General features: G+C 44.7%; 1 protein-coding gene and 2 long non-coding RNA genes across 7 annotated transcripts; 1 reads left to right on the plus strand and 2 right to left on the minus strand.

Annotated features, from left to right (window-relative positions):
- Nucleotides 1-1,016: 1,016 nt before the first annotated feature.
- LOC124063745 (ER membrane protein complex subunit 3-like) lies at nt 1,017-19,834 on the minus strand. Of its 5 annotated transcripts, none has more exons than XM_046397711.1 (9): nt 19,705-19,834; nt 18,654-18,812; nt 18,430-18,487; nt 13,382-13,475; nt 13,007-13,111; nt 3,708-3,789; nt 3,380-3,459; nt 1,529-1,611; nt 1,017-1,395 (listed from the first exon to the last, which is right to left on the minus strand). In XM_046397711.1, the coding sequence occupies exons 1-9, from the start codon at nt 19,707-19,709 to the stop codon at nt 1,267-1,269; spliced, it is 795 nt and encodes a 264-aa protein (XP_046253667.1). In that variant the 5' UTR covers nt 19,710-19,834; the 3' UTR covers nt 1,017-1,266. The 5 variants fall into 5 exon arrangements, with proteins under 5 accessions (XP_046253667.1, XP_046253669.1, XP_046253668.1 ...); XM_046397713.1 differs by having other exon boundaries at nt 19,718-19,832; XM_046397712.1 differs by having other exon boundaries at nt 18,654-18,827; nt 19,705-19,810.
- Nucleotides 6,705-7,421, minus strand: LOC124063746. Its single transcript, XR_006844148.1, has 3 exons — nt 7,358-7,421; nt 7,191-7,209; nt 6,705-6,917 (listed from the first exon to the last, which is right to left on the minus strand). It is a non-coding gene; the product is annotated as an uncharacterized LOC124063746 (long non-coding RNA).
- Nucleotides 10,481-11,713, plus strand: LOC124063747. Its single transcript, XR_006844149.1, has 5 exons — nt 10,481-10,598; nt 10,851-10,913; nt 11,011-11,060; nt 11,209-11,227; nt 11,501-11,713. It is a non-coding gene; the product is annotated as an uncharacterized LOC124063747 (long non-coding RNA).
- Nucleotides 19,835-22,643: the final 2,809 nt, after the last annotated feature.

Raw genomic sequence — 22,643 nt, forward strand, 5'->3', positions numbered from 1 at the left:
ATTGTTTCTCGCCGACATGTGACACAAGCTTCCAGGTAGCAGCTAAACACTGAGGCATGCAGAGATCTTGTTGTTCTCGTCGAGCATTGCCTTCGGAGGGGCCACATGCTAACGTCTTTAGCTTCGATGCTGCTGTGAAGATTTTGCCTCAAAACAAAAATAAAAACAAAACAAAAAACAAAAAGGTGGAAATGATGTCTTTTGAAGCAGTGTGGGATCTCAGGCCTTATGGAGATGCTCCAGAAATGTTCTGGACTGAGAACGAAACAACTTGTCTTTCCCTCAGTATTATGTGAACTGTCCCTTAAAGATAGCGTGACTCAGCTCGTTATGCTAATGCTAAGTGGAATGAAAGCTTCCAGTCTGGAGTAAATTCTGAATGTGATGCACGTAGAACAAACGGGACCCGTTCAGAACCATCAGCAGCTGGACTCGGGATGTGCTGTGGACACAGACGAGAGTCCACTGAGTTGTCATGACACCTTTATTTAAGTGTTGCAGTCAGGTTGCTCTGGACGACCACGGTGTAGAAAAGTTCATGCAAAGCATCTGTCCTCCCAAACATGAGCGCCTGCTGTCCTTTAAAAATCCCCACCGCCTTCACTCCTTCCTCCTCTGATTTCTTCTTCCTCAGAGGATTCGTGTGGTGCAGAATCTGCTGGTTGGCTGAGATGTGAGCTGCCACAACAGGTGAATTTCCCCACTGCGCGATCAATAAAGTTGATCTTAATTTCTTAATTTCTTAATGACGTTCTGGAACATTTAGGAACTTTGTGTTTCTGTCTTGTGGAATAGTGAATACACAAAAACTCCAAATATTCATTTGACCCTCAAGCCTGTTGAGCTGGTAACTTCTGTTTGTTGATGAAGACCACGAGACTTGGTGGAAAGCTCTGGAACGAGCTAGTAGGTGGACTTGGATGGTTTCTCTTGTTTGTTGTTAACAATCACGTGAGCTGTGAATCATCATTGTACATCTGACAGTAAGGATATTAATGTCACAAACACGAAGGTGCTGCCTTGTTGAAACACTGCACTGTTCACAGTGGTATGGACTGTGTTACATAAAGAAAATTTGAACAACTTTAACTTTTGTTTAACACAAATGGCCTTTGGGGGCTCATGAAAAGCCGGAGGGTGACTGAATTGGTTTATTTGTTTAGAGAGTCTGTGTGTTCCAGAGCCTTTAGAGCTATCACAGAACCTGCACATCCCAAGTTTGCCAACCGGACGCAGGAGCTCCAGAGCTCGTGGGTCCTCGTCCTCCTACAACATGGGGGACTTGATGTCCTGACTAAAGAAGTTTCCAAAGTTGAGGTCTCTGGACATCAGCTCCTCCTCCACGTTCTCCAGCGCCCACTTATGTTCCACGATCTCCAGCGCCTCCCACTCGCTCTGACACAAAGAAACAAACAAACAGGAAGTGTGAGTCCCAGCATTGAAAACAAGTCAGTCAAGTCGAAATGTCCCGCAGGATCAGTTTCTGTGTTGCACTTTACTTTTGGACATCAACTTTGTTACGTCTCACCTTAAAAGCCTTGTTGGGGTCAGGGGGCATCGTCATGGCAGCACCTGCCATCTGTTCCTGCATGAGCCGTGACTGGTCAGCAGCTGTGAGTCAACACATTTAATCAGTCCAATCGAACAAACGTTCACATTATGGTTCGGTAAATGTTGCCGGTCGGTCAGGACAAAGTGACGTTGTCCTCAACATGACAAAATTCTCCAGGGGAAAGCCAAGAGTTTCTTTTGTGTTGAAAATACGTTCAGGATTTAGTTTTTTAGCTCTTCTGGTGGCCTGTTTCATTTAAAGTGGCTTGCAAAAGTATTCAAAAAGTATTCAAACCCCTGGAGCCTTTCCACATTTTGTCACGCTACAACCACAAACATCAACAAATTTTATTGGCATTTTATGTGAAAGACCAACACAAAGCGGCACACAATTGTGAAGTAGAAGGAAAATGAAACATGATTTCCAAATTATTTTACCAATAAAAAACTGAAAAGTGTGGCGTGCAAAAGTATTCAGCCCCCGAGTGAATACTTTGTGGAACTGCCTTTCGCTGCAATTGCAGCTGCAGGTCTTTTGGGTTTTGTCTCTACCAGCTCTACACATCTACAGATTGACGTTTTTGTCCATTCTTCTTTGCAAAACAGCTCAGGCTCAGTCAGATTAGATGGACAGCATTTGTGAACAGCAGTTTTCAGATGTTGCCACAGATTCTCGTTCGGATTTTGGTCTGGACTTTGATTGGGCCATTCCAACACATTTTGTTTTAAAGCGTTCCATTGTAGCTCTGGGTTTATGTTCAGGGTCGTTGTCCTGCTGGAAGGTGAACCTCAAGTCTTTTGCAGACGCCAACAGGTTTTCTTCCAAGATTGCCCTGTTTAGGGCTCCATCCATCTTCCCATCAACTGTGACCAGCTTCCCTGTCCCTGCTGAAGGAACAGGGAAGCTGTCCCCCACAGCATGATGCTGCCACCACCATGTTTGACAGTGGGGATGGTGTGTTCAGAGTGATGTGCAGTGTTAGCTTTTCCGCCACACACAGCTTTTGCTTTTAGGCCAACAAGTTCAGTTTTGGTCTCATCCGAACAGAGCACCTTCTTCCATGTTTGCTGTGTCCCCCACGTGGCTTCTGACAAACTGCAAACGGGACTTCTTATGGCTTTCTTCTTGCCATTCTTCCATAAAGGCCAGATTTGTGTAGTGCACGACTAATAGTTGTCCTGTGGACAAAGTCCCCCACCTGAGGCGTGGGTCTCTGCAGTTCCTCCAGAGTTACCGTGGCCCTCCTGGCTGCATCTCTGATCAGTGCTCTGCTTGTTCGGCCTGCAAGTTTAGGTGGACGGCCATGTCTTGGTAGGTGTGTGTAGTTGTGCCATACTCTTTCCATTTCCAGATGAAGGATTGATGTTCAAAGGAAATCTTTCTATAACCTAACCCTGCTTTAAACTTCTCCACAACTTTATCCCTGACCTGTCTGGTGTGATCCTTGGACTGCTGTTTGCTCCCCAACATTCTCTGAACAAACTTCTGCGGCCTTCACAGAATACCTGGATTTATACTGAGATTAGATCACACACAGGTGCACTCTATTCAATCATTAGGTCAACATTCGATCATTCAGCAATAATCAGGCAACTTCTGAGGCAACTTCTGGCAGTTGGTTGCACTCAGGGAAAAGGGGACTGAATACTTTTACATGCCAAACTTTTCAGCTTTTTATTTGTAAAATAAATTGTGTGCCGTTTTGTGTTGGTCTTTCACATAAAAGCCCAGCAGATTCACTGCTCTGTGTGTGGAACATCGTATGTTGTGGAAAACTGCTTTCTCTCTACGACTTCTCAAAGTGTCAGCCGGAGCAGGCACACTCACCGTTGTCCTGTCCCAGTATGAGGCTGTACATGCTCCTCAGTCCAAACACATTGAGGAAGTACCAGGATGCCGAACTCACCCTGCATGTGGAGACCCAGAGTGTCCAGTATTAAGTCGACAGCTTGTTGCCATGAAATATTTCAGTTATTTGGACTCAGTGTTATCAAATTACAAGTTTGTTTCAAGTAGTTTATATTTTTAAATATTTTGCGTTGAAAGTAAACTTTTGTTTTCTTGTTGATGTTTTACAGAGCGATCTGATCAGCACACATGAATGTTTGCACTTTAACAGCCTGCTGAGTGTGTTGTGTTCAGTGTCGCTTCGTACCAGGAGGCGTCCAGAGACAGCAGGTCTATTCCTCTCTGTAACATCGGCTTGAACCTCAGAGTGAGAGGAAACGGCACCTTGGCTGCACCACAATGACAACAAACACGGCGTCAACAATCAGCAACGAACACGAGCTGCTTTAACCAGCCAACAAAAGACATTTTGAGTCAAATCTAAATAAAATACCGGAACATATTCTGAAGCTAATGTGTCGCCAAATACAAACCTGATTTGTGGATGATGTGAAAATCAAATAAAACAGGATGTGATATGAACCTTATAGACACATACTCAACCTATTTAACGTCCGACTTTCTCCGTCATAACGTGAGAAACGTTTGAACGACTGGTCGGCTGGTTGAGCACATCCCTGCTCCTCACTGGTGCACAACCAAAGGGTTTGATGTCTTAATCTGCTGGTCTTCATTCTCCTGTGCCTGCCTCTTGGCTGAATTTTCCTCTTGAAATGGTTTTACACTCGTTAGAATCAAATGGATCAAGCACTTAAAGCAGCAGCGTGATAAATAAACAACGGAAGCAAATACATTCAGTCGGAGCAAAGACGACAGCTCTCAGCATGTGACATCAGCAGCTTCCTGCATGAGAAGCTCTGCAGTATTACAGATATCTGGATGACATCAGCTCTGCATGGCTTCATTCCAAAGAGGTTTTTGACCGATTCTGAAACTACGGCCCATCTGTCAGATCTCCAGGAGATTTCTTCAAGAGACAAGCACTCGTCTCTTGAAGAAAGAGACGAGTCCTGTGGGATTTCACCCATCAGCTGTGGGTCTTTTGGTGTTTTTGTTCGTCACTGAACTACACTTTTCGGAGCGGCGATGCAACTCCTCGCTGCCCGCATTGTTTACACTCGGGATCAGCTGATGGACCTGAAGCCGGCCATCGCTCCAGGGAAAACACCGAGAGAAATCCCTGCTGAATGCTGGATTAAAACTCACAGGGGATGCAGGGGAAATAAAAAGTTACGGAGGAAGAGGGAAGCTTTGAAACAGCGGAGGCTTATGACTAGGAAGTTTAAGCCGTGTCTCCCCTGTATCGCCTTGCCGTGCTCGTCAACAACCGGTGATGTTATCCAGCTCACATCACGGTGAAGGAGCGCATCTGCAGCCCGGATGTGGAACTGTGTACTACGTCCATATTACTTGCCCAGGGAGTTCTCACATGTTGTCATGGTAACTGTTTATGTTCCCCCCTCTGCAAACCCCAGCAGGACATGTGACACTATTCACTCTGCAATAGCCCGGATACAGACTCAGCACCCGAGTGCATTCATTGCAATCTCGGGTGATTTCAACCATACTAACCTGGACAAAACACTCCCCACTTTCACTCAGTTTGTGAACTGTCCTACCAGAGAGGGAAGAACAATAGATCTGCTTTTCAAGAATTTCCCTCCAGGGATTAATAAAGGAATTCTGATTCTGATTCTGATTAACCACCAGATGGCGCTGTCGCTCTCTGCTTAGGAGAACCTTCAACAGTGCTGCTCTTTGTGACTACTAATTTAAAAACCAATATCACAGGAGGAAGTGAAATCTTAGCAGACCACAGGAGCATTGCAGCTTTCAGAACAGACAGAAACGTACGAGATCACCTGCTCAAAGCCACAGTCGAACCGCGACTGACCCCAAAGGTTTTGGTTAAACTTACGTAGATGACATATTTAAAAACAGAGAATATTTTGATCAAGTACGTCAAAATTGTACTTACTTTCAGTATTTCAACGTTCTGCTGTTTTGTACTTGTGGTCCACTACGTTTTGGATGTATATTTGGTCCTTTGTGCTCACTTTACTGATAATTGGTCGAGCCCCATGTTTTTCTAGATGGACGACAGTCAGGTCAACCCACCGCCCTACAGAACAATCTGAGACAGAATAAAACCCAGAGGACAACATGAGCCTAAATAATAAGAAGGCCTGTCTCAGTGAAGGACGCTGATGGCCAGGGACCAAGATCCTCTCAACCTCCAGAAGCTTTCAGGAAACGAGGCTTTGGTCTGTAACCACACTGAGACCTCGGTAGTAACCCTGCATTGAGCTGCTCCTCAGACGGATTTTAAACCAACAGCACGGGTCAAACATCACTCGGCTGCTGGAGAATCTACACAGAAACATGTACATGAACTGGACCGACTCCTCCTGACTCACAACATGCATTCACCAGGGCTGGGGAGGCAGCTTCTCAGCCGATCCACTTTACAGTGACACCTTAAAGTCTACATATAATACATATAATTCACTATTTTATATCTTTCTGCAGGTCTCTCTCCATCCAGATCTACATGTTGAACTGCATCCTCTGACAAACCCAGTGTCTACTGTCAACATCTGCCCATGTTGTTCTTCTATGCAGTGATATTATAACTAACTTAAACAACATATCAGCTAAGAAACAAATACATACAATACATAGTCTTCAGAATTCCAATTATAACCACCTGTCATGTTTGTCCTTTGTAATGTATGATGTTTACTGCATGTGTTTCTCTCTCTCCCTCTCTTTCATCCTCTCTGTCCTGTCTACCTCTTCTTCTCCTCCTTCACCCAGCCGACTATCAGCAGGATGGTTCTCCCTTGTGAGTCGGGTCCTGCTCAGGGTTTCTTCCTGTTAAAAGGGACTTTTTCCTTGCCACTGTCTGCTTGCTCGGAGGTTCAGGCTCTGGGTCTCTGTAAAGCACCTGGAGACAGTTTTGATTGTATAAGGTGCTATATAAACAAATTGAACTGAACTGAATTGAATTCTACGACTGGACTTGGTTTTACATTGTAATCTGTGCAGCATCTACATATACAAGCTTTCCCGGTCTGACATTGACTACACTTTTTTTCTCTGATTATCTTAGATATTAACCCCAGTTTCATGTTCACCTAAAATAAACGCTTTACAACAAAGCTTGATTTGGTGCTGTGATGTGTGTGATTTTCTGATGTTTTTCATATGGACGAGACGTCATATTAAGAGGCCAGACAGATTATTGGGGAGTTTGCATCTGTTTATTGATTGTGCTGAAATTTCATCAGAACTGTCAATAGATTTGCCAGCAGTGATGTCATACTGCTGGAAGTGACATCATCAGTGGGGATCCTGATGGCACGTGTGTCAGCACCTGGTGGGGATCTTCACAGGTGCCTGGCACAGAAAGAGGAGGCCTTCCCATCACAGTCGCTATGGCTGCCATCATCTCTCCCTGTGGACAGAAACAATAACGGCACGTCAGAGGTCTCCGCTACCCAGTTTTCACGCTCACATCGTTTGTCTTTCCTCACTTCAGTAAGTCCCACTTTATTTCTAAAGCCTTCTGCAAAACTGTTGTTAGAAAATGCTTCACAGCTGCAACAAAGATATGAAATAAGCAACAAGAATCCAATGTAGAAGTCAAATGATTTCTGCAGGCTGATCAATAAGTTGAAGTGCAGTCACAAAGAAGCAGGACGGAGCAACAATTCAGAGGAGAACCAACCTGTAGATGTGTCGGATGCCTGTGAAGATAAAGAAAAGATCTTTACTGAACCCCACTCAGCTTGGATCTGCCTTTATTTGGAACTTTACACTTGAATTAAAAAAGGTGTTTTGTTCAGCACCAAAGATCTGTTTTAACATGAATCATTTAGTGTGCAGATTACTTACATGTGCTCCCATCAGTATTCCCCAGAGCAGAGGGGGAGACCAAAGACCCAGTACTGTGTAAAGACACACAGTGTTTCAAAATTGGCTTAAGTTTACGATCAAAATTAAAGGAGTTTTTAAAATGAATAATTCATTGTGCACATTACTTACAAATGGTTCAAGCGACATTCCACAGGCCGTAGCCGTGAAGAGAGGAATGATACCAAGACCCATCTGTGCAAAGACTCAGTGTTTAAATGTGAACTTAAATGACAACATTAACACAACAGTTTCTAAACTGCTCTTTTGGTGATGTACAAGGATAGAATGAAAACATGTTTTGCACAAACAAGGCCTTGAAAAGAATTACACATGAAAAGAGGATTTTCTCTTGACGTGAACGCCAAATGTAATAAAGATCAGAAATGTTTTCTGTAGAATCTAAACAGCTGATGCCATGATGAAAGGTAAGAATGAGAGACGTACCTTGTTGTGACGATCAGGTGAGTTTGCACTTGCAGCAGTAGCAGGTAGCAGAGTGTCTTTGAGAGGGAAATCCAGTGCTTATATACCTTATCTTCACCTCCCTTTGCTTTGATCACAGGGACGGCTTCATTATTATATTGAACAGAAATTAATTTATTAGCACCGACGTGTTTTCGTCAAACAGTGTTTTTAAACTCTGTGGACTCTGTGGGTGGATCTTACCCTGTGGGCTGTTTTCAGCAGCTTGTGGTTAAACGTCTCAGTCTCAGTGTCAAACGATGACTTTGAGGACACGAAGCTCCCATCAGTGAGCTGCAGACGTTTCGGCCGTCAAATCAATCAATGTTTGATCTTGTAATCGTGTAGCAACACTCATGGCCCTGCCTCACTTTCCCCTCTTCTAAAGGCTGCTTCACCAAACTCCCTTCAGAAATCAAACAGTTTTATCCTCCCTTCCTGCAGACCTGCTGCTTCTCATGTTTTCATGTCTTCTATATTACTGAGAGAAACACACTCACTTTGCTGGTCAGAAAGATATTTTTATTCATCAGATTGGGCATGAATAAATCACAGGCTAGTCACACTTAAATCAGCATGTCATAAACTTGAGCTCCTCAGTACTGATTATCGTCAGTCTTAAAACCAGCTCAGGAGTGCATCACAGTCAAAGACTGTCCTGATGTTACCCTCTGAAGCAGAGGATACGTGAGAATTGCTTCAGTATACTGAATGTGTGTGATGTGGGACACGCTAACCCGGCATGAACTCCAATTTAAGTGCTCAAGACCTCGAGCGTGTATGTTGAGACAGGTTTAATGATCACACACTGATGACTTATGTGTTCAGAGCAAACATGACTGATCCACAGAGCAGACAGAAGGTGACATTTTTAATCCCATTAAGTCTCAAATAAAGATAAGTGACAGGAGAAACAAAACAACAACGGAGGGTAAAATAAGGACACCACAAGGCCACAGAACAGCTTCAGGGCTCCCTGCATGGATTCTCTAAGTCTCTGCTCAGACCTCCCTCACATTACTTGGGCAGGTCAGAGAAACATCCTGTGGTGTGACTTCCCTCCTGTAAATGCACTGAGTGCGGTGTGAACTCTCCTTCTTAGGTCAGTGTTTCGTCACAGCTTGTGAGTGTCTGCTGGTCCGAGCCAAGAGACGCGAATACACGTAGTTATAACAACAGACGAACCAACAGACGATGAGCAAAGCTTTGCTGTGCTGCTGTACATTCATGAAAGACTCGTTTTAAGGGACTCGTTCTCTCACTCTCTTTCCACACACGTTCATGTTCCCATCAATGCATGTCGCTAACTTGACGTCTTCCTCTGAGTCTTTGTGCTTTCTCGTCTCTCAGGTTCCCGTGGATCGTGTCTGGACCTCCTGCTGTGGTCCTGCTCAACACCAACAACTGTTACTGCCACCTGTTATCAGGCTCGTAGTGCTCGAGTCCGACTTGAGCCCTAATTTTAAGGACTTGTGACTTGATAGAAAATATCTTTCTGACCAGCAAAGTGAGTGTGTTTCTCTCAGTAACATAGAAGGCATGAAAACATGAGAAGCAGCAGGTCTGCAGGAAGGGAGGATAAAATTGTTTGATTTCTGAAGGGAGTTTGGTGAAGCAGCCTTTAGAAGAGGGGAAAGTGAGGCAGGGCCGTGAGTGTTGCTACGCGATTACAAGATCAAACATTGATTGATTTGACGGCCGAAACGTCTGCAGCTCACTGATGGGAGCTTCGTGTCCTCAAAGTCATCGCTTGACACTGAGACTGAGACGTTTAACCACAAGCTGCTGAAAACAGCCCACAGGGTAAGATCCACCCACAGAGTCCACAGAGTTTAAAAACACTGTTTGATGAAAACATGATCTGATCCAGTAAATTCATTAAATTCACTGTGAGAGAGCGCCGGTCACAAACGCCACCGTGAATGCGTTCACAATAATGCTCATCAAGTGGAAATACAGCACGTTCAGCTCACGTTCGCCCAAAATATGAGCGACTTCATGAGATCGTTCATTGAACACGTTCAGGCGCGACACTGTCTTTAGGCCCCTCCACGCAACTCTTATGTTGTTCTGCTCCAGCTTCTGCTTGTAGCGGTTCTTGGCCCGCCTGATCGAGTACTTGAGTTCACACTGAACTCTCTTCTGCTCCACTCTGTCCCCACAAATGAAAGCCCTCTTCTTCTGGTTCAGCAGGGCTTTCAGCTCAGGGGTCACCCAGGGCTTGCTGTTGGAGAAACAGCGTACCCTCCGGGATGGCAAAGTGTTCTTCACACAGAAGCTGGTGTAGTTTATTATTTATTATTTAACATGTGGACGTACTGACTCCTTAAAGACATTCTATACTGGATTTGTTGACTGCTGGTTGCAAGTCCACCAGTCAAAAGAAAGACATTTGATTGTCGAGTCTCATTCTGTCGTTGGTGTTTGACGGCCGAAACGTCTGCGGCTCACTGATGGGAGCTTCGTGTCCTCAAAGTCATCGTTTGACACTGAGACTGAGACGTTTAACCACAAGCTGCTGAAAACAGCCCACAGGGTAAGATCCACCCACAGAGTCCACAGAGTTTAAAAACACTGTTTGATGAAAGCACATCAGAGCCAATAAATTAATTTCTGTTCAATATAATAATGAAGCCGTCCCTGTGATCAAAGCAAAGGGAGGTGAAGATAAGGTATATAAGCACTGGATTTCCCTCTCAAAGACACTCTGCTACCTGCTACTGCTGCAAGTGCAAACTCACCTGATCGTCACAACAAGGTACGTCTCTCATTCTTACCTTTCATCATGGCATCAGCTGTTTAGATTCTACAGAAAACATTTCTGATCTTTATTACATTTGGCGTTCACGTCAAGAGAAAATCCTCTTTTCATGTGTAATTCTTTTCAAGGTCTTGTTTGTGCAAAACATGTTTTCATTCTATCCTTGTACATCACCAAAAGAGCAGTTTAGAAACTGTTGTGTTAATGTTGTCATTTAAGTTCACATTTAAACACTGAGTCTTTGCACAGATGGGTCTTGGTATCATTCCTCTCTTCACGGCTACGGCCTGTGGAATGTCACTTGAACCAGGTGTAAGTAATGTGCACAATGAATTATTCATTTTAAAAACTCCTTTACCTTTGATTGTAAACTTAAACCAATTTTGAAACACTGTGTGTCTTTACACAGCTCATGGCTATAATCCCCCTCTGCTCTGGGGAATACTGATGGGAGCACATGTAAGTAATCTGCACACTAAATGATTCATGTTAAAACAGATCTTTGGTGCTGAACAAAAACCCTTTTTTAATTCAAGCGTAAAGTTCCAAATAAAGGCAGATCCAAGCTGAGTGGGGTTCAGTAAAGATCTTTTCTTTATCTTCACAGGCATCCGACACATCTACAGGTTGGTTCTCCTCTGAATTGTTGCTCCGTCCTGCTTCTTTGTGACTGCACTTCAACTTATTGATCAGCCTGCAGAAATCATTTGACTTCTACATTGGATTCTTGTTGGTTATTTCATATCTTTGTTGCAGCTGTGAAGCATTTTCTAACAACAGTTTTGCAGAAGGCTTTAGAAATAAAGTGGGACTTACTGAAGTGAGGAAAGACAAACGATGTGAGCGTGAAAACTGGGTAGCGGAGACCTCTGACGTGCCGTTATTGTTTCTGTCCACAGGGAGAGATGATGGCAGCCATAGCGACTGTGATGGGAAGGCCTCCTCTTTCTGTGCCAGGCACCTGTGAAGATCCCCACCAGGTGCTGACACACGTGCCATCAGGATCCCCACTGATGATGTCACTTCCAGCAGTATGACATCACTGCTGGCAAATCTATTGACAGTTCTGATGAAATTTCAGCACAATCAATAAACAGATGCAAACTCCCCAACAATCTGTCTGGCCTCTTAATATGACGTCTCGTCCAATGAAGCTCAACAGATCTCTAAAACAGCTGAACATTTGCAGTCGAGCAAACCATCGGATTGTGGTTCCGTATGAAAAACAACACACATCACAGCAGAAATACACACAGCACCAAATCAATTAAACTTAGTAAAAGTAAAATATGTTGGTTGTGCACCGGAAAAGCCTGAGCTGAGTTCATTTCGACTGAAGCAAACATATTCGATCAGAGAATGACGGCAGGGAAAGTGTTGGCTTGGTGCATTAACACACTGCAAAATAACAGATCAATCAGTGAAACTGAGACCTCCAACGCAGAAAAACTGTCACCCCCATCCAAACTGATGAACTATTCATTCATACAAGTTGTCTAGATTCATCAGAAAATAAAGTAACTACTAAACATACATAACTTGTTGAAGTGCTCGAAGCGAAGGCAACCAGATATCTTTAGGTTGCGGAAGACGTTTCAATGATTGATGTTCTATCTGGACAAAGATGGCCTCTTTCACACCTCTCAAATCATCGACCTTCTTTGTCCAAAATGTGAACACTGGAGTCCTCAAAGGTGTGTCCCTTGTCCTTGAGATGCAGCTATACAGTGGAGTCTTGTCCTGATGGGCTGACTCCCCTGTGCTATGCCGTCTGTGGAGTGCTTGTTTGCTTTCCCCAGTGTAAAGGTCTGAGTACTCCTCACTGCATTTTGCCGCATATACCACGTTTTTTAGTTTGTCTGAAGGTGTTTTGTCTTTAGGATGGACCGGTCTTTGTCTGAGGGTAATGCTGGGTTTGAAGTGTGTCGAGATGCTGTGCTTTGAGAAAATCCTTCTGAGTTTCTCAGACGACCCCGCCACATAACCCCACCTTAGCTGATTTTGGAAATTTATGCTTCTTCTGTATTTAAAGTCAGATCAGGAGCAACAAAGGTTGTGTAATGTTCAGAGAACAGCAGTTTGGAACAGTAAACAGGTAAACAGGCTCAGTGGTAACAGCTGGCAGCATCCAGAGTGGGTTTGAAAGGGGAATCCTGGAAAGGCTCAGCCATTCATAAGCGAGGATGAAGTGAAGTTCACCATTTTGACACTCTGGTATTAAGGACATTCAACTAAATGAGCTCACGAAAACTTCAGAAAACTGTCGTCAGTAAATACACTTTGCTTGTAAATGACTGCGTTCTGTTTGTATTTGTGTTTTACAAGGCGTCCCAACAAAAATTTTTCTTTTAGCTGCTGAAAATCTATGTGTGATGGTGTCAACAAGTGACAGCTGAAGAACTCACTTATGACGAATCCAGAAAACGCCCAGTTGATCCACCCGCCAATCACAATCATGGGCAGGACGTTGGTCAGGTTTCCCTTCATCATGTCTGTCAACATGCTGGTGTCTGCAACACACACACACACACACAGAGTTTAATGTTTGTTTCGACCCCCATCAACTCCACCAACAACCACCGCAGTCACAGTTTCCGTCCACACTCATTTAATATCTGCAGTGACTGACAGCTTCACGTCATGATGCAGCGTCTCATCGAACCAACGAGCTTGTGCTGAACTACTAAGATTCAAATATGGGTGTTGCTGCAAAGAAGCTACAAACTCGTGGATACATGAAAACATGACATATACCATGTGTCGAATGAATACACACACACCTGTCATGGGGTTCTTGGGAACAACCTTCCTCTTGACCTTCTTGAAGAAGCCGGTCTCTGTGTTGTTGAAGTAATGTTTTCTCATGGCGAAGGACTAAAACAGTGAAAACATGTTAAACACAGCAGTTCAAAGCTCAGTCACCCACACACACACACACTCGATCCACATTTCCATGTGTCTCTACATCCTCCGAACTACCACTAATGATGTGCGTTACTCAGTAGAAACCATAACACAGTGAAGAGGTGTGACGAATGAGGCTTCATTTAAAAATGCTTGCCACCCTCACATAGACAACATGAAGTAATCCTGCTGCTGTAATTGAAGAGCAGTTTGTTTGTGGGTGTTGATACGTTTGTGTGCCACTCTATTTCTCCAACACATCAATATTCCTCCAATCCCCTCCAAACCATCGTCTGCATGTGGCGTCTCTGTTACATAGATGTTAAAGCGCACCGTATTTTAGTGTCCGGTATTACAAACATGACTGGCATTTGTCACAAACCAAACCTCTTGAAAATGTGTTAAATATTCTGTCTGTCTGCTCTAATTATTTCAACTGTGGAAAGATCTGCTGCCCCCACAGACTTGCACCCATTTGGAAGCGTAGCTTCACTGTTCCAACACGGCAGCCATGTTGACGCAGTGCAGAGTCTGTGCACACGATGCTTTGCTGAGCGAAGGTACGGCATTGCGGAGTCAGACGTAACATACATTAAAGTGCAATGATGCAATCAATTAAGCTTGATCAATGTTTTAACATGATGCAAAAACCCCACACAGCTGGACTGTAAAAATAAAGTTTTAAACTATGGATGTTATACTCCAGTGACATTCAGCTGCTAACTCTGAAACATCTCACAGAAGATGAAGAGGAGTGTTTGCTCATACAGCAGTGAGCCTGTGAATATTCTCATTCATCCAGGTCATGGTTATCTCAAGGAAATTCAATCGAATGCAACTGGACTTAGTTATTTGTCTTTGAAGACGTTTCACCTCTCATCCAAGAGGCTTCATCAGTTCATGCTCGCTAGTCAAGCGAATTTCCTTGAGATATCATACAGCAGTGAATCAGCTCACGTCTTTATGTCTCTGCATTTTACACTAACAGTCAGACATTTAGACTCACCTTCTTTATTTATTATTTTCAACATTGTATGGAATTATGTAGTAAACAAAAATGTGTTAATTAAGCCAGAATACGTTTTATATTTTAGATTGTCCAAAGTAGCCGCATTTAGCTGTGACGACAGCTTTGCACGCTCGGGGAATTTGCTCAGTCGGCCTCATGAGGTCGTCACCTGGAACGGTTTTCAATTCACAGGTGTGCCTCGTCGAGAGTTAATCGCCTCATTAGTGCTATTACAACTGCTGTACAAATCCATGTCATGGCAAGAAACAGCTCAGTAAAGTCCATCATTACTTTAAGAAATGAAGGTCAGTCAATCCAAAAGATCTCAAGAACTCTGAATGCATCAAAGTCAAGTCAAAGTGTTTGTTGTCATACGCACAGAAGAAACACGTTTCCCCGTACAATGAAATTCTTCCTTTGCTGCTCGCACTGAATGCCAACACAAATAGAAGTAAAAATAATACAGTAAGAAATAAAAGTAATACAGTAAGAGTAGTGATGAATAGATGAATAGTGACTTGACTCCTGTCAGCTGTTTAGGAGTCTGATGGCCGTGGGAAAGAAAAAGTTCTTTAATCTTGTGGTCTTGCATTTCACACGTCTGTATCTCCGGCCGGAGGGTAGCCGTGTGAACAGAGTGTGCTGCGCGTGGGTGGGATCCCTGAGGATGGAGGCAGCTCTCCTGTGGGTTCTGCTGTGCAGGGAGGGCAGTGGAGTCCTGGTGATCTTCTCCGATGCAGCTGGTCAAGATGCTCTCAACCACGCAGCTGTAGAAGTTGCTGAGGGTCTTGGGTGTCAAACCTGTTTGATATGTCAAACTTCCTAAGGAGGCTGAGGAAGTTTGACATATCAAACTTCCTCAGCCTCCTTAGGAAATACAGTCGCTGTTGAGCCTTCTTAACCAGCTGGGTGGTGTGAAGTGTCCAAGTGAGGTCCTCGCTGATGTGGACGACCAAGTATTTGAAGCTGAAGCATTTGAAGTATCAGTCGCCAAAACCATCAAACACTATGACGCTTGTTTTCCAACGGGACGATGAGCCCAAACACGCCTCTCGGTTATGTAAGGGCTATGTGTCCAAGAAGGAGAGTGATGGAGTGCTGCATCAGACGACCTGGCCTCCACAATGTCCTGATCTAAATCCAACTGAGATGGACTGGGACGAGTTGGACCGGAGAGTGAAGGAACAGCATTCAACAATAACTCAACACCTCTGAGGACTGCTGCAGGATTGTTGGAAAACATGAGGCCGACTGAGTGAATGCCCCGAGCGTGCAAAGCTGTCGTCGCAGCTAAATGCGGCTACTTTGGACAATCTAAAATATAAAACGTATTCTGGCTTATTTAACACATTTTTTTGTTTACTACATAATTCCATACCTGTTCTTTCATAGCTTGGATGTCTTCAGCATTAAGGTACAATGTTGAAAATAATACAAATACAAAAAAAAAAAAAAAAAAAACCACTGACGGAGAAGGTGTGTCCGCACTCTTGACTGGTAGTGTACACGCACAATACCGAATGTCTTGTGTGGGCCGTTACTGTTTTTTTGAATTTGCCAAAAGAAAAGCAATAAATACTATATCTCGAAACAACACATCGACTGCCCCACCAGAGGAGAGAGGACTCTGGACCACTGTTACTCTCCCTTCAAGGATGGTTACAAGGCCAAGTCTCTGCCTTCGTTTGGCCTTTCGGACCACAGTGCAGTCCTTCTCATGCCAAAATATAAACAACAGCTGAAGCAGGAATCTCCTGCAGTCAGAGAAGTATCACTGTGGACTGACCAATCAGAGGCCGGTGCAGGGCGCACTGGATTCAGCGGACTGGGACATGTTTCGGTGCAGCTCGGACGGTGACATCAACGAGTTCACGGAAGTGGTTGTGGGATTCATTGGGAAAATGGTGGAAGACATAACACCAACAGCCACCATCAGAACTTTTCCCAACCAGAAGCCGTGGGTGGACAAAACTGTCCGCGACGTGCTGAGGGCCCGCACCGCCGCCTACAACTCGGGACTCGCCACCGGTGACACGACGCTGTACAGGGCAGCCACCTACGCTGTCCGTAGGACGGTGAAGGAGGCTAAACGCCGCTACGCCACAAGACTGGAGCTGCAGATGGAGGGGAGCAACTCCAGGGCGCTGTGGCAGGGACTACGCACCATCACGGACTACAAAGCTACACATCCACCCGCGATGAGAGTCGACGCTTCTCTGGCTGATGAGCTCAACAACTTCTTTGCACGCTTCGAGTCGGACAGCAGGCAAGAAGCTGCGCTCCCAGCCAGTGAAGAGGTGACGCTCAATGTCACGGAGCTGGAGGTGAGAAGGATGTTTAGAAGTGTAAACACCAGGAAAGCAGCAGGGCCTGACGGCATTAGCGGTCGGGTCCTCAAAGCCTGTGCTGAACAGTTCGCACCGGTGTTTACAACGATATTCAACCTCTCCCTCTCAGTGTGTGATTCCCACCTGCTTTAAGAAGTCTGTTGTGGTCCCCGTCCCGAAGACAGACCAGCCCAGTAACCCCAGTGACTGTCGCCCCATAGCCCTCACATCTGTGGTGATGAAATGCTTTGAGAAGCTGGTCAAAACATTCATCACCTCCTCTCTGCCCCCCACCCTGGACCCCCTACAGTTTGCATACCGCCCAGACAGATCCACAGATGACGCCATAACCTTCCTGCTGCACAAGACACTTTCCCACGTAGACACTAGGATGGGGAACTATGTGAGAGTGCTGTTTGTGGACTACAGTTCAGCATTCAATACCATAGTCCCCTCCAGGCTGGTAACTAAGCTGTGTGATCTTGGACTGAACTCCTCCCTGTGCAGGTGGGTCCACAGCTTCCTAACCGGCAGACAACAGGTGGTACGCGTGGGCCCCCATAGCTCATCCCCTCTCACCCTCAACACTGGATCCCCCCAAGGCTGCGTGCTGAGTCCCCTGCTGTACTCCCTGTATACACATGACTGTGTGTCCACATCAGACAGTAACACCATTATAAAGTTTACTGACAACACAGCCATCGTGGGGTTAATCTCCCACAACAAGGAGGAGGCCTACAGGAAGGAGGTCACCCACCTGGAGAGCTGGTGCCAGGAGAATAACCTCCTGCTGAACGTCAGCAAAACTAAGGAGCTGATTGTGGACTACAGGAAGAAGCAGCAGAAGGACATCCGTCCACTCTGCATCGGCAGGTCTGAGGTGGAGAGGGTGGACAGTTTTAAATACCTCGGTGTGACTATCACACGGGACCTGTCCTGGTCACTGCACATTCACAGGACTGTGAAGAAGGCCAGGCAGCGTCTGTTCCACCTCAGACGCCTCAGAGACTTCAGGCTCCCCCTCAAGGTGCTCAGGAACTTCTACACCTGCACCACTGAGAGCATCTTGAGTGGGAGCATCACCACATGGATGGGCAGCTGCACAAAGCAGGACCTCTCGGCCTTTAGGAGGGTAGTCAATCAGAACAACTCTACCCGACCTGCAGGACATTTACACCAAACGATGCAGGTCGAGAGCCGAGAAGATCCTCAGGCAGCCCCATCACCCGGGACACTCACTCTTCTCCCTGTTGCCATCAGAACCAACACTGAGAGGATGAGGAGAAGCTTCTTCCTCCAGGCCATCCGTCTGCTCAACAGTGAGCGTTAATCTGGACAATCCTACTCCCACCTGCACTGCATGCACTAGATGTAAATACCATTCATGTAAATACTGCAAAATAATTTTATTATTTTTCTTTACAAGCGTTCTCTTTTGCAATATTTAAATTTCATTTTTTTACTTACCTATTTTTTGGTAGCAGGGACATAAAGAATTTCACTGGACATTGTACCGTGTATGATTGTGTGTGTGACAAATAAACCTATCTTGTATCTTGTATCGATGACAATCATTCATCAGCCTTACCTGTCGGGGAATATACTTTCCATTCTCTCTGAGGATGCGGCTGCGCAGGAGCACCTGGCTGAACACAAACACCAGAAGAGCCTCAGATTAGTGACAGTTTGCCAACCGGCCAATCAGAAACACAGGCCGCAAGGATTCTGACAGGAAGCACAACAAACACAGAGGAGCACTCGCAGGAGAATACGGCACCATCATGACAAAAAAACGACCACGGTCAAACTCACCTGTCAGACACCTGCTCCAGATCGACCTTTTTGTCACTGTGGAGCAGCTGGGTCACATAGTGACGGATGATCCCGACGAAGAAGGTGATGAAGATGATGGGCAGGACCACCCACATCCGAATACTGGAGTCCAGCAGGAGCTCTGGACCGGCCATTGCCCTGTTTTCAACCAGTCAGCACAGACAGAACCACAGACAAGAAGACATTCTGAAATAGGAGACAACTCTGTTATGCTCACGAAATCTTTAATCAGAGACAGAAACAGAAAAACTTTATTGATCCCTGGGGGAAACTGGGTTTAGGGGCCACAACACAACGAAACTGAAATTATAGTGGCAGGACGGAAAATATTCTGACAGCGTTCAGACCAGCACGGGACACCGGAACTCACCAGTTTTCCATTCTTGAACACACATGCTGCTACTCTGAATGACGTTTACTGGAGATTTCCATTTATAAAATCATTTTCTTCACGTTCCTCTCAGCCGTAAAGAGCCATTGATCGGCAGGCTCAACATTCACAAGGTTGGACGAACGCAAACATTTAGTGTAGATTCCCCGCAGTTATAAAAATGAGGCCCGTGGTTGGGTAAAGGAACGGGAACAAGAACAGCAGCTCTAGCCTTGTCCATACACCCAGACTAGACAAGTCTGTACGGAGCCATTTCTCATTTTATGTCTTTTCACACTGACAAGACAGCAGGGAGCCGAAGAGCAGCTATTAGCTAAACAGAACACAGGACACAACTGCAGCTCCGCTCGTGACTTTTACCAGAGCTAACCGGAGCTAAGCTAACCTACTACCGACACTTGACAAATGCTCACTTAAACCACTAGCTAACGTTAGCATTAGCCCATTCCCATCAATGGAGAGATGCTTACAGACGCTAGCCTGTTGGCCGGGCTACTTAACCTAGTTACTCTTTCACCTTTGAATTGCAGTTTCTGCCAGACGTTTATTGCAAAGACAGTCCGGGTTGGTTTATCGACTTTGACGAGTCAGTTGCTGAGAAAATTCAAAAAATGTGCGTTTACATGCAGCGTAACTTACCACATTTACGAACTTTGAGAACTAGGATGGCAGCAAGCACGCACCGCAGTGATACATTACGTCCAAAGATTACGTCTTTCGCACAAACACGGGTACTAAAATGGTGACAGCGCCACCCGATGGCGTTAAGTCAAGTCAAGTCAAGTCAAGTCAAGTCAAGTCAACTTTATTTGTATAGCCCATTTTTACAAGCAGTTTGTCTCAAAGGGCTTAACATAACATCAGCAACATCCTCTGCCCTTCGACCCTCACATCGACTAAGGAAAAACTCCCAGAAAAACCTTTAACAGGAAAAAATGGAAGAAACCTCAGGGTGAGCAACAGAGGAGGGATCCCTCACCCAGGACGGGCAGACGTGCAATGGATGTTGTACAGGCAGGAAATCAATTAACAACATGAGAAATGACATTACTAAAAAGATAAGCAAAACAAAATCTCAACTGTTTAGTTTCACTTTTGCTACCACCTCAATATGATTTTAACATTTCACAAGTTATAAGAAAATTATAGTAATGAAAATTATAATGAACTGCTGTAACATTCATGTATTCTTTTTTTATGTGATGTTGAGAATCACTATCATATCAGTTCGATTTCGGCCCGTAGGGAGAACCACCCCGCCCATAGTCGGTACATAGAGGAATGACAGGCAGATGTCAACAATACACATTGGGTTGGTCATAGAGCCGGCTACAGTTCAACTTGAAGATCTGGATGGAGAGATACCTGCAGAAAGATACAGAGAGAGAGAGAGAGAGAGAGAGGGAGGGAGGGAGAGACACAAGACTACGAGGAGCACTGGACACACAGTTAGTGACATAAAATAATGAACTGCATGTTAATCTGACGAGGGGAGAGGATAGAAGAGGAGAAGGAGGAGGGGAAACTGCTTGGTGGATCATGTTTGTGTCCCCCGGCAGCATAGGCCTATAGCAGCTTAGCTATGATAGAGATTTAAAGATTAACAGTTAGTCAGACCTATTCTACCTGTGGCTATATATCATGAGGTGGGTGAAACTATGCCTACCAGCCCTACACACTTTATTTGGTGCTAACTATATGCTTTACTAAACAGAAAGGTTTTAAGTTTAGTCTTAAAAGTGGAGGTGGTGTCTGCCTGTCGAACCCAGATTGGCAACTGGTTCCACAGCAGGGGTGCCTGATAGCTAAAGGCTCGTCCTCCCGTTCTACTTTTATAAATTCTGGGAACTGTAAGTAAACCTGCACTCTGTGATCTGAGTGATCTATTGGGAGTATATGGGACTATTAGATCCTGCAGGTATGATGGGGCTAGTCCATTTAGGGCCTTATATGTAAGTAGGAGAATTTTAAAGTCTATTCTGAATTTTACCGGAAGCCAGTGAAGAGAAGCTAAGATGGGGGAGATATGATCCCTTTTACTGATTCCTGTTAAAACTCTAGCTGCTGCATTTTGGATCAGCTGCAGGTTATTAATAGAATAATTTGGACATCCTGACAATAGTGAGTTGCAGTAGTCCAGCCTAGAAGTAACAAAAGCATGAACAAGTTTTTCAGCATCACTCTGAGAGAGGACGCTCCTAATCTTAGCGATATTACGGAGGTGAAAGAAGGCGGTCTTAGAGGTCTGTTTAATGTGATGAATAAATGACACGTCTTGATCAAAGATAACGCCGAGGTTCCTTGCAGTCGTACTGGAGGCCAAAGTAATGCCGTCCAGAGAGAGAATATTATCAGCTATTCTATTTCTAAGGTGTTTGGGGCCTAGAATAATGATCTCAGTTTTGTCTGAGTTTAATAATAAAAAATTGGAGGTCATCCAGTCCTTTATGTCCTTAAGACATGCCTGGAGTCTGGCTAACGGCTCTGTTTCTTCAGGCTTTAAGGATAAGTACAGCTGAGTGTCATCAGCATAACAATGAAAGTTTATGTCATGTTTCTGAATAATATTTCCTAGAGGGAGCATGTATAAGGTGAACAGGATCGGCCCAAGCACTGAACCTTGTGGAACACCGAGGCTAACCCTTATATATGAAGAGGAAACATTATTAACTTGAGCAAAGTGAAATCTATCTGTTAAATATGATTTGAACCAGCATAGCGCAGTCCCTGTGATCCTAGTCTCATGTTCTAATCTGTGTAATAAAATGCTGTGATCTACAGTGTCGAAAGCAGCACTGAGATCTAGCAAAACAAGTATGGAGACAAGCCCCCGGTCTGATGCCATGAGGAGGTCATTTGTGACTTTAACCAGTGCTGTTTCTGTGCTGTGATGGGCTCTAAAACCAGACTGAAACATCTCAAAGAGACTGTACCTGTGTAGGTGATCAATCAACTGATTTGCAACCACTCTTTCGAGTATTTTAGATAGGAACGGGAGGTTGGATATCGGCCTATAGTTTGCTAAGATGTCTGGGTCAAGTGAAGGTTTTTTAAGTAAAGGTCTAATAACAGCGGTTTTAAACGCCTGTGGTACATAACCTGTTGTTAAGGATAAGTTTATCTGATCTAAGAGGGAAACGCTAATCAAGGGAAAGACGTCCTTGAGGAGCTTAGTTGGGATGGGGTCTAAGAGACATGTAGTTGGGTTAGATTTGTTAATGCTGGAGGTCAGCTCGGGGAGGTCTATGGGCAGGAACCTGTCCAGGGACCTGTCCAGGGATGGAGTAGGATTAAAAGAGATTACTGGAGATGACACTATATTGGCTATTCTGGGAAGATCTTTATTGATTTTTTCTCTAATGTTATTGATTTTATTGGTGAAGAAACTCATGAAGTCTTCACTGCTAAGAGCTGCAGGAATACAAGGTTCAACAGAGCTGTGACTCTTGGTCAGCCTGGCTACAGTGTTAAAGAGAAAACGTGGGTTGTTCTTGTTTTTCTCTATTAATGTTGAATAATAGGCAGTTCTGGCTTCACGAAGGGCCTTTTTGTATGTCAATAGACTATCTTTCCAGGCT

Source organism: Scatophagus argus, chromosome 8 (assembly GCF_020382885.2).
Source record: "Scatophagus argus isolate fScaArg1 chromosome 8, fScaArg1.pri, whole genome shotgun sequence".
In the NCBI taxonomy this organism is placed as follows: domain Eukaryota; kingdom Metazoa; phylum Chordata; class Actinopteri; family Scatophagidae; genus Scatophagus; species Scatophagus argus.

What these genes read in the sequence shown, in the direction of transcription:
- LOC124063745 (XM_046397711.1), bottom strand. An exon ending in TCCCAAGAACCCCATGACAG is followed by an intron (nt 13,112 to 13,381) that starts GTGTGTGTGTAT and finishes TGTGTGTTGCAG; the next exon opens with ACACCAGCATGTTGACAGAC. An exon ending in CATACTGGGACAGGACAACG is followed by an intron (nt 1,612 to 3,379) that starts GTGAGTGTGCCT and finishes GTTGACTCACAG; the next exon opens with CTGCTGACCAGTCACGGCTC.